This window comes from Melanerpes formicivorus, unplaced genomic scaffold, assembly GCF_026170545.1.
Source record: "Melanerpes formicivorus ecotype bairdi unplaced genomic scaffold, bMelFor1.0.p_v2 SCAF_121, whole genome shotgun sequence".
NCBI classification, from domain to species: Eukaryota; Metazoa; Chordata; class Aves; order Piciformes; family Picidae; genus Melanerpes; species Melanerpes formicivorus.
Genome location: NW_027142473.1, coordinates 964,627 through 975,128, shown reverse-complemented (window position 1 = coordinate 975,128; position 10,502 = coordinate 964,627). Strand labels below are relative to the sequence as shown.

At 56.2% G+C, this 10,502-nt stretch overlaps 2 protein-coding genes across 2 annotated transcripts; both read left to right on the top strand.

Annotated features, from left to right (window-relative positions):
* Positions 1-1,775: 1,775 nt before the first annotated feature.
* On the top strand, positions 1,776-2,266 carry LOC137456314 (feather beta keratin-like). The gene has a single exon (XM_068167637.1). The coding sequence runs from the start codon at positions 1,776-1,778 to the stop codon at positions 2,091-2,093; it is 318 nt and encodes a 105-aa protein (XP_068023738.1). The 3' UTR covers positions 2,094-2,266.
* A 6,209-nt stretch (positions 2,267-8,475) lies between these two features.
* LOC137456337 (feather beta keratin-like) lies at positions 8,476-8,820 on the top strand. Its single transcript, XM_068167671.1, has one exon. It carries the CDS (start codon positions 8,476-8,478, stop codon positions 8,791-8,793), a length of 318 nt encoding a protein of 105 aa, XP_068023772.1. The 3' UTR covers positions 8,794-8,820.
* Positions 8,821-10,502: the final 1,682 nt, after the last annotated feature.

Sequence of the window (10,502 nt, the reverse complement as noted above, 5' to 3'; positions counted from 1 at the left end):
AGAGTTTTGGTGACCCTCATGCCATTGTCCCCCCATGGCCAGAGCCCTCTCTAGAACATTCCTACCCTCAAGCACATCCGTCTTCCTGTGGATCTTGGTGTCATCTGCAAGCTTCTTGAGTGTGCCCTCCATCCCCTTGCCCACATCAGGGTTAGAAGATCCTAAAGAGAACAGGCCCCAGCGGAGCCCTGCAGAACAGCACGGCTGAGCAGCCCCCAACTGGATTGGCCTCCATCCACCACCACTCTATGGGCACAGCCATGCTGCCAGTTTGGTCTCCAGGGCAGAGTCTGCAGCTCCCAGCTGTGAGCAGCCACTTTCTCCAGGAAGAGCCTGTGGGGCACACTGGCCAAGAGCTTCCTAAAGCCCTGCTGAAAACCACCCAAAGCTTCTCCCTCACCCACCACGTGGGGCACTTGTTATGGAAGGAGATCTGCTCAGGCAGGCAGCACCTGCCTTTCAAAGCCCTTGCTGACTGGGCCTGATGGCTCAGTTCTCCACCGTGTGCTGTGGGATGGCATGCACGATCATCTGCTCCATCACCTTCCCTGGCACCAAACTCACACCAACAACCCTGTAGCGTCCAACAGTCTTGTTCTGGCTCTTTGGTGCCATGGGCAACACCTTGACAAATGTCCATTCAGCTGGGCCAACCAGGACTGCTGGGAAACAATGGAAAGTGTCTTGGGGAGCTCCTCCACCAGCTCCCTCAGTAGCCTTGCCTGCCTCCATCCAGCCCCACAGACCTGGCTGTGTCTCACTGGTGCTCCTTACTGACCATTTCCCCTTGGAGAAGACAAAGGCACTTCTGCTGTGCAGAAGCAGGAGCAATCCTACTTGGCTTTGCCCTCTCTCATTGTCTCCCTTCAGAAGCTCACAAAGCCCTTGGAGTCCTCCTGGGTTCCCTGCTTTGGCATCCACAGGTCAAGAAGTCTTCTCTTGAGGAGCTCCAGCCCAAGCTCTCTATGCAGCCAGCCTGCCCTACCCCAATGCCTTCTCTTTCTCCAGGAAGTGGTCAAGAAGCCTGTGCACATGGCACTTTGGGACGTGCTTTAATGCCCATGGTGGGGCTAGCTCAATGGTTGCACTTGATGCTCTTAGAGGTCCTTTCCAATCCAAACAATTCTCTGATTCTGGGACTCGATGACCTGCTGCTGAGCCACCCAGAGGTCCTGCTTGAAGAATGTCTGCTCATGCCTGCTCATCCTGGACTCCTGTGCCCTTCAGGACGGCCTCCCAAGATCCTTTGTCAAGCAGGTTACCAAACAAGGCCAAGTGTGTCCTCTGCAACTCCAGGGTGGCAGAGCTGCTGACCTCACTGCTTACTCCTCTCAGAACAGAAGGCTCCACATTGAGGAACCGCTGTGCCCAAGACGGCCTCCAGGCGCCAGCTCACACCCAGCTCCTTCTTTGCTCACAAACAACAGGGCCAGAGGAGCCGTTGCAGGGCCAGCAGGAAATGAGACCCCCGGCCACAAGGCACCCACAAACCACAGCACCCCAGTGCCACGCCGTGACCTCACTGCTGACACCCCACCTCTGCTGGGCTGGGCTCACCTCTGCTGACAGCCCTGCCAGCATAAAGCCGGCCCAGCGCCTCTCTCCCTCACAGACGCCTCCTGACGCCTTCTCCTGCGCTCTGCTCCCTCCACCAGGTCAGCCTCCAGCCCCTCACCCTCCTTCTCCTGCCCCACTGGCCATCTCTCTCACACCCCCGAGCCCCTGCGCTCCCTCCACACCCTCTCTCTCTTCCAGGGCCCCTCCACCCCACACCCATGGCCTGCTACGACCGCTGCCGCCCCTGCGGACCCACCCCGCTGGCCAACAGCTGCAACGAGCCCTGCGTCAGGCAGTGCCAGGACTCCCGCGTCTTCATCCAGCCTTCCCCCGTGCTGGTCACCCTGCCAGGACCCATCCTCACCTCCTTCCCCCAGAGCACCGCCGTCGGATCCTCCTCAGGGGCTGCCCTGGGCACTGAGCTCAACGCCCAGGGAGTGCCCATCTCCTCCGGCGCCTTCGGCAACGGCTACGGCTACGGCTTTGCTGGCCTGGGCTATGGCTGCGGCGCAGCAAGAGGCTGCTTCCCCTGCTGAGGGCCCTGCACACCCCCCCCGACACCACACACAGCCTGCAACAGCTCCTGCAACACAAGCCCCTGGCCTCATGCTCACCCTGCTTGCCCCTCATGCTGCCTCCCTTCCTATCCCTTGCTGATCCTGCCTCTTCTGTCTGCTTTGCCCTCAATAAACTTCTCCTGCAGACCAGACCCACATGCCTCCTCTGCCTTTCTTCTCCCAGGCCTCTGCCAGCCTCACAGGGGACAATGTCTTAGCTCAAGAGGCCGTGAGAGTGTGTGCAAAAAGGGCCACAATGTCTCTCTTTGGTGTTCTGTCCTGAACAACAGCTCCACAGGACAGCACAGCAGGGTTGACGTGAGGACACTAAAGCTCTTCCATTGCCCCTAGAGATGCCTGGCCTCAGACCATCAATGCAGCCTGTGCTGACCCCTCTGTAGAACCCTCCTACTCTCATGCTGGTCAACGTTCCTACTCATGTTGGTGTTGTTTGTAGACACACAGAGGGTGCCCTCAATGCCTGCACTCTGAAAAGCATGGAGATACCAATGAGCTCTGCCCCCATGTGTGAGCTCTGCAGAGCACCACTTGTCAGCAGCCACCACCTGGAATCACCTCCATCCACCACCACCTTTGGGCCCGGCTATGCTGTCAGTTTTTTATCCAGTGCAGAGGAGACACGTCCAAGGCAGCAACAGCCTGGTTCTCTGTAAGGGTGCTGTGGGTAGTGGTGTCAGAGACTTTGCTGAAATTCAGATGAAAACCATCCCCAGCTGCTCCCTTTTTCACTCTGTGGATCACTTTCTCACACATAGCATCCTGTCAAGTCCATGCAGGACGACTTTCAAGATGCCCTGCTGAACAGGGCCTGATCTCCTCCTTGTTCATTGCCTTCCATAAAGTTCTCCTGCACACCAGCCTTAGGTGTCTGCTCTGCCTTTCTTTTACCAAGCCTCTGCTACCCTCAGCCAACACAAAGCCAGCCCCTATTACAAGAGGGATATGAGCATGCTGGAAGGTGTCCAGAGAAGGGCCACGAGGAGGAGCAGAGGGCTGGAGCAACTCTCCTATGAGGAGAGACTGAAGGAGTTGGGGCTGTTCAGTCTGGAGAAGAGAAGGCTGCCAGGTGACCCAGTTGTGGCCTTCCAGTATCTGAAGGGGGCCTACAAGAAGGCTGGGGAGGGACTTCTCAGGATCTCAGGGAGTGATAGGACTAGGGGGAATGGAATGAAGCTAGAGGTGGGGAGATTCAGGCTGGACGTGAGGAGGAAGTTCTTCACTGTCAGAGTGGTGAAGCCCTGGAATGGATTGTCCAGGGAGATGGTTGAGGCCCCATCCCTGGAAGTGTTTAAGGCCACGCTGGATGAGGCAGTGGCCAGGCTGATCTAGTGTGGGGTGTCCCTGCCCATGGCATGGGGTTGGAACTAGATGATCCTTGTGGTCCCTTCCACAATCCAATCTGGCTGTCCTCTGATGTAGATGATTCAGAAGTCCAAAAACCAGGAAACAGAAAACAGTTTGTCTCTCCACAGACAAAGCAAAGAAAAGGAGCAGGGACTCTCAGGTGACGCAGGGCTCTCAGGGTTCTCAGGCCTCGTGCACCGTAGACTCCTCATGGGTTCTTCCTTTGGGCACGATGTATCTGTACGACACTCTGAAATTAAACTCTCTCAGCTAAAGTTAAATTTCTTTGTGGAACACACTGAATTTCACCATTCACACACGTGATTGGAGTCCTACACTGAGGGGATATAGGCTCTTTAGGAGAGACAGGAGAGGGAGAAGAGGAGAAGGGTGGCTCTGTATATTAGGGAGTTGCTCGATGCCACAGAGGTTGAGGTGGAGAATGAAGGGATTGAGAGCCTGTGGGGTAAAATCAGAGGGCGGCCTAACAGTTCTGACATCCTGGTTGGAGTCTGTTATGGACCACCCAACCAGGAGGAGGCAGCAGATGAAACATTCTATAAACAATTGGAGGCTGTCTCAAGATCATCAGATCTTGTCCTTGTGGGTGACTTCAACCTGCCAGATATCTGCTGGGAACTTAATTCATCAGAGAGGAAGCAGTCCAGAAGATTCCTGGAGTGCCTGGAGGACAGCTTCCTGATGCAGCTGTTAAGTGAGCCTACCAGGGGTCAGGCTCTGCTTGACCTGCTGTTCTCCAATAGAGAAGGGCTGCTGGGAGATGTGATGGTGGGAGGCTGCCTAGGGTGCAGTGACCACGAGATAGTGAAGGTTTCAATATGCAGGGAGCTAGGGAGGAGCACCAACAGAACCTTCACCTTGGACTGCAGGAGGGCAAACTTCAGCCTGTTTAAGAAACTTATTTGCAAAGTTCCCTGGGTAGCAGCCCTCATGAACCAAGGGGTCCAGGCTGGTGGGAGCTGCTTCAAACAGGAGCTCTTGAAGGCACAGGAACTGGCAGTTCCCATGAGCCAAAAGATGAGCCCAGGGGAAGGCTCTGGGCCTGGATGAGTAAGCATCCCCTGGAGGAGTTAAGGGGAAAAAAGAGGCTGTATCACCTTTGGGAGGAGGGGAAGGCTTCTCCTGATATATTTAATGATGTTGTTAGATTATGTAAGAGAAAAATTAGAGAGGCAAAGGCCCAGTTGGAACTGAAGCTGAACACCTCTGTGAAAGATAACCAAAAGCATTGTTACAAATACATTAACACTAAGAAGAAGGGCAAAAAGAACCTGCACTCCTTATTGGACCTGGAGGCGAACACTGTGACTGAAGATGAGGACAAGTCTGAGGTCCTGAACACCTTCTTTGCCTCACTGTTTAACAGCAAGGCAGGAGGAGTTCAGGACGAGTGGCCTCCTGAGCTGGGTGATGGGGTCAGGGAGCAGTGTAGTGCCCCGGAAATCCATGAGGAATTAGTACGGGAACTGCTGAGCCACTTGGACACTCACAAATCCATGGGACCGGATGGGATCCATCCTAGGGTGCTGAGAGAGATGGCAAATAAGCTGCCAAGCCACTCTCCATCATTTTCCTCCAGTCCTGGCTCACCAGACAGGTCCCAGATGACTGGAAACTGGCCATTGTGGTCCCCATCCACAAGAAGGGTGGGATGGAGGAACCTGGAAACTCCAGGCCTGGCAGTCTGACTCCAGTGCCAGGGAAAATGATGGAGCAGATTATCCTGGCGGCAATAACTGCGCACCTGAAGGACGGCCAAGGGCTCAGATCCAGCCAACATAGATTTAGGAGGGGCAGGTCCTGTCTGGACTTCAGCAAGGCCTTTGACACTGTCCCCCATAGCAAATTCCTGGCCAAGCTATCAGACCCTGGCTTGGACAGCAGCACTCTGAGCTGGGTTAGGAACTGGCTGGAGGCTGAGCCCAGAGAGTGGTGGTGAATGGTGCCACAGCCAGCTGGCAGCCAGGCACCAGTGGTGTGCCCCAAGGATCAGTGCTGGGCCCCATCTTCTTTAAAATCTTCATTGATGATCTGGATGAGGGGATTGAGTCAGTCATCAGCAAATTTGTAGCTGACACCAAGTTAGGAGCAGATGTTGGTCAGTTAGAGGGCAGCAGGGCTCTGCAGAGGGACCTCGACCGACTGGACAGGTGGGCAGAGTCCAACAGGATAGCATTGAACAAATCCAAGAGCCAGGGGCTGCACCTTGGCCACAACAACCCCATGCAGAGCTACAGGCTGAGGTCAGAGTGGCTGGAGAGCATCCAGGCAGAAAGGGACCTGGGGGTGCTGATTGACAGCTGCCTAAACATGAGCCAGCAGTGTGCCCAGGTGGCCAAGAAGGCCAATGGCATCCTGGCCTGCATCAGGAACAGTGTGGCCAGCAGGAGCAGGAAATTCATTGTGCTCTGTGCTCAGCACTGCTTAGGCCACACCTTGAGTCCTGTGTCCAGTCCTGGGCCCCTCCGTTTAAAAAGGACATTGAGACTTGAAGGTGTCCAGAGAAGGGCAATGAGGCTGGTGAGAGGCCTTGAACACAGCACTGTGAGGAGAGGTGAGGGAGCTGGGGTTGCTTAGCCTGGAGTAGAGGAGACTCAGGGGAGACCTCATTGCCCTCTACAACTCCCTGAAGGGAGGCTGTAGCCAGGAAGGGGTTGGTCTCTTCTCCCAGGCAACCAGCCCCAGAACAAGAGGACACAGTCTGAAGCGGTGCCAGGGGAAGTTTAGGCTGGAGGTGAGGAGAAAGTTCTTCACCAAGAGAGTCATTTGCAATTGGAATGTGCTGCCCAGGGAGGTGGTGGAGTCACCATCTCTGGAGGTGTTCAAGAGGGGATTGGAGGTGGCACTCAGTGCCATGGTCTAGTCATGAGGTCTGTGGTGACAGGTTGGACTTGATGATCTTTGAGGTCTCTTCCAACCTTGGTGATACTGTGATACTGTGTTCAGGCTGGAGAAGAGGAGGCTGAGGGAGACCTCCTTGCTCTCTACAGCTCCCTGCAGGGAGGTTGCAGTGAGGAGGGGGCACAGCCTCTGCTCCTTGGTGGCAAGGGACAGGAGCAGAGGCAATGGTTCCAAGCTGCCCCAGGGGAGGCTCAGGCTGAATCTCAGGAAATCTTTCTGCCCTGGAAGGGATCTCAGAGATTGGCAGAGGCTGCCCAGGGCAGTGCTGCAGTGCCCATCCCTGGGGATGTTCCAGCAGCCTGTGGAGCTGGTGCTTAGGGACATGGTTTGGTGCTGAGCCTGCAGTGCTCGGTGGAGGGTTGGCCTGAATGAGCTTGGAGGACTCTTCCAACCAGATGTGTTCTGTGATTCTGTGCTGTTCATGAAGGCCTTTTCCAACTCAGAGGAGCCTGTGGTCCTATGATTCAGCAATGCACCTCCCATGCAGCAACCCTGCCACAAAGAAAAGCTCTAGCAGGATAGCTGCTGTTCCATATCTGCAGACAGAAAGGGCAGCAGGGCTGTTGCCAGAGTTTGCTGTGCCCTGGGCCAACCAGCAGTGACAGCCCTCCCTAGTGAGGTCATCAACAGCAGGGACTGCTTGTGTGGCAGCCACAGGTGAGCAGAGAGCACAGGGGAAGCATGGGGGCATGCACCCCCACAAGTCTGTTTCTTGGGAGGTCTTTCCCTATGCTCAGCCCTGCAAGTTCCATGAACTCCAGGTGAGAGCTCCACAGCTTCAACAGCATTTGGACTTTTAAAAAGCAAGGAGGGGAAGAAAGTGCCCACTGGGCCTCCTCCACTGCAGCACAGACCCACAGCTGGAAAATGGCATAGCCTTTAATTAGCCTGTCCTGGTGTGAGCTAGGCCAGAGCTAACTCTGGTCAGGGGTTTGCCTTCTCAGCCCAATCCCTGCTCAGAGAGGCACTTTCCAGGAGGATTTTCTGGAGAACCTGCCCTAGAGACAACATGAAGCTCACCAGGGTCTAATATCTCAGATCTTCCTACTGAAGCCTCAAACACAGGAGGACTCTGAGATTTCTCACACTCCTCAAGAATAGCTCCAAGGCACCATGGCCATCCCAAGCAAAGGCACAGTGGCCTCCCAAGGTCAGCAGTCAGCTCCCTCAGCATTTCTGCCCACACCCAGTCCCACACCACTCCTTCCCACCTCCATTCATCTTCCCCAGCATCCAGCGCGGCTTGTCTGACAAACAGCCTGGAAATGCTCACCTGGGCTCATAGCCATTGCCCAACCCTTGGGAGGAAGCCCCAGCACAGGGCCTGAAGTCTAGGGATAAACACCAGGCCTACACAGAGTCTCAGCTGCACCTGAGCCTGGTTAAGTCACATGTTCTATGTTCAGCTAGGCTGCTCTTATTCAGAACCTGCTTCTCCTTAGGAACATGGGGGCAGTGTACATTGAATCCATATGACGTCCAATGTAAAGGCTGCTCACCCTTCTGGGCGCCTTTGACCTTCAAGTCTCACTCCAAAGGGACTCTTGTACACCAGGCAACCCAAAAGGCCATAATCTGTGTTCTGAGAGTTCAGGGTGGCAGAGCTGCTGACCTCACTGCTTACTCCTCTCAGAACAGAAGGCTCCACCACTGAGGAACCGCTGTGCCCAAGACGGCCTCCAGGCTCCAGCTCACACCCAGCTCCTTCTTTGCTCACAAACAACAGGGCCAGAGGAGCCGTTGCAGGGCTGCCAGGAAATGAGACCCCCGGCCACAAGGCACCCACAAACCACAGCACCCCAGTGCCACGCCATGACCTCACTGCTGACACCCCACCTCTGCTGGACTGGGCTCACCTCTGCTGACAGCCCTGCCAGCATAAAGCCGGCCCAGCGCCTCTCTCCCTCACAGACGCCTCCTGACGCCTTCTCCTGCGCTCTGCTCCCTCCACCAGGTCAGCCTCCAGCCCCTCACCCTCCTTCTCCTGCCCCAGTGGCCATCTCTCTCACACCCCCGAGCCCCTGCGCTCCCTCCACACCCTCTCTCTCTTCCAGGGACCCTCCACCCCACACCCATGGCCTGCTACGACCGCTGCCGCCCCTGCGGACCCACCCCGCTGGCCAACAGCTGCAACGAGCCCTGCGTCAGGCAGTGCCAGGACTCCCGCGTCTTCATCCAGCCTTCCCCCGTGCTGGTCACCCTGCCAGGACCCATCCTCACCTCCTTCCCCCAGAGCACCGCCGTCGGATCCTCCTCAGGGGCTGCCCTGGGCACCGAGCTCAACGCCCAGGGAATGCCCATCTCCTCCGGCGCCTTTGGCAACGGCTACGGCTACAGCTTGGCTGGCCTGGGCTATGGCTGCGGCGCCGCAAGAGGCTGCTTCCCCTGCTGAGGGCCCTGCAAACCCCCCCTGACACCACACACAGCCTGCAACAGCTCCTGCAACACAAGCCCCTGGCCTCATGCTCGCCCTGCTTGCCCCTCACACCGCCTTCCTTCCTGTCCCTTGCTGCTCCTGCCTCTGCCCTCTGCTTTGCCCTCAATAAACTTCTCCTGCAGACCAGACCCACATGCCTCCTCTGAATTTCTTCTCAAGGCCAGGCCTCACCTGGCCTTTGCAGTCGGTCAAAAAGGTCCACAGCAGCTCTCCTCACAAATATGCCACCAGCAATACCTCACAGCAGCACCTTGGGAGTCTTTAGATTGTGACACAGCCCCAGCTGTGCCTCACACAAAGGCTCCAACACCACAACGTTCCTCTGTGATGCCTCTGGCCAAGTCCCTCCACAGGCTGCTCAGCTGACCACCAGCCTTGCTGTCGAACCCTCACTTGGTGTAGTGCTTGGTCCTTCTTGGACCATCTGCCTGGCCAGTGTACCCATTCCCCCCAGGTGGCTGTTCCCAGGCCATGCTCTTACCTGCCTATGGCATCCTCAACTCGCCCCCTGGAGAGCAGCCTTAGGACACCATTTCCTCTTCACTGCAGGCTCTGGGCTAGTGTCGTAGTTTTTGCTGGGTACCCTCTGCTACAGGGGTGCTTCCTGTGTCCAGAAGCCCAGCCCCTTGGGTGGACACAGGAAATTAGGTACTTCCTACCATGATTCCTGCACAACTATAAAATCCACGTCGAGGTCTGGCACTTCCTCTTTTCCTTCCTCTCCGCCACCCGGTAACTGGGGGAGATGTCTCCCGGCCGTGGCCCTGGTTAGGACCAAAGCCATGGGGGGATGGGCAATCTCAGACCTGGCCAGCTGAGACTGGCCTAGCAGTGGGGGGGTGGGGAGGGAGGAGGAGACCTGTGGGTCTTTGGAGCACCCTCAGGTGGGGATGGGATCGTTCAGGGTCTGTTTTGGGGTCTCTCTTGTCACTGTGCTTCTAGCTTTCTGCACGCACTCACTGTTCTCTATTTACACTTTCCATCACTTTGGCAACCCGTTTGTCTGGCTCGTTATTTCTGCACGTGGTGGGGAGGGGGTTTGCCCCAACCCATTACAACTAGCATTCTCCAGCCTCACAGGGGAAAACGTCTGAGCTGAAGAGGCCATGGGGGTGGGTTGGAAAAGGGCCTGAAGACCTCTCTTCAAACCAAAAGACCCAGCCAGAACACCACAGAGTAGCACTAGGAGACTTCCAGAATGTAACTCAAGCCATTCTCATGGCCAAATTCAGGCTTGGACACACCAAGGCTCTTCTGCCCACACCTCAGCCACCCTCTCTCCCTGGCACCACACTCCTGAAGCACAGAATCACAAGTTGGAAATGTCCATCAGTAGAACTGACTGCAGCCTTTAACCAACACTCCCAATCCAACTCCAAACCAGTGCCCTACGCACCACAGATAGAACAGAGTTTTGGTGACCCTCATGCCATTGTCCCCCCATGGCCAGAGCCCTCTCTAGAACATTCCTACCCTCAAGCACCTCAGTCTTCCTGTGGATCTTGGTGTCATCTGCAAGCTTCCATCCCCTTGCCCACATCAGGGTTAGAAGATACTAAAGAGAACAGGCCCCAGCGGAGCCCTGCAGAACAGCACGGCTGAGCAGCCCCCAACTGGATTGGCCTCCATCCACCACCACTCCATGGGCACAGCCATGCTGCCAG

Coding starts and splice junctions, on each gene's coding strand:
- LOC137456337 (XM_068167671.1), top strand. CDS start 8,476: ATGGCCTGCTACGACCGCTGCCGCCCCTGCGGACCCACCCCGCTGGCC.
- LOC137456314 (XM_068167637.1), top strand. CDS start 1,776: ATGGCCTGCTACGACCGCTGCCGCCCCTGCGGACCCACCCCGCTGGCC.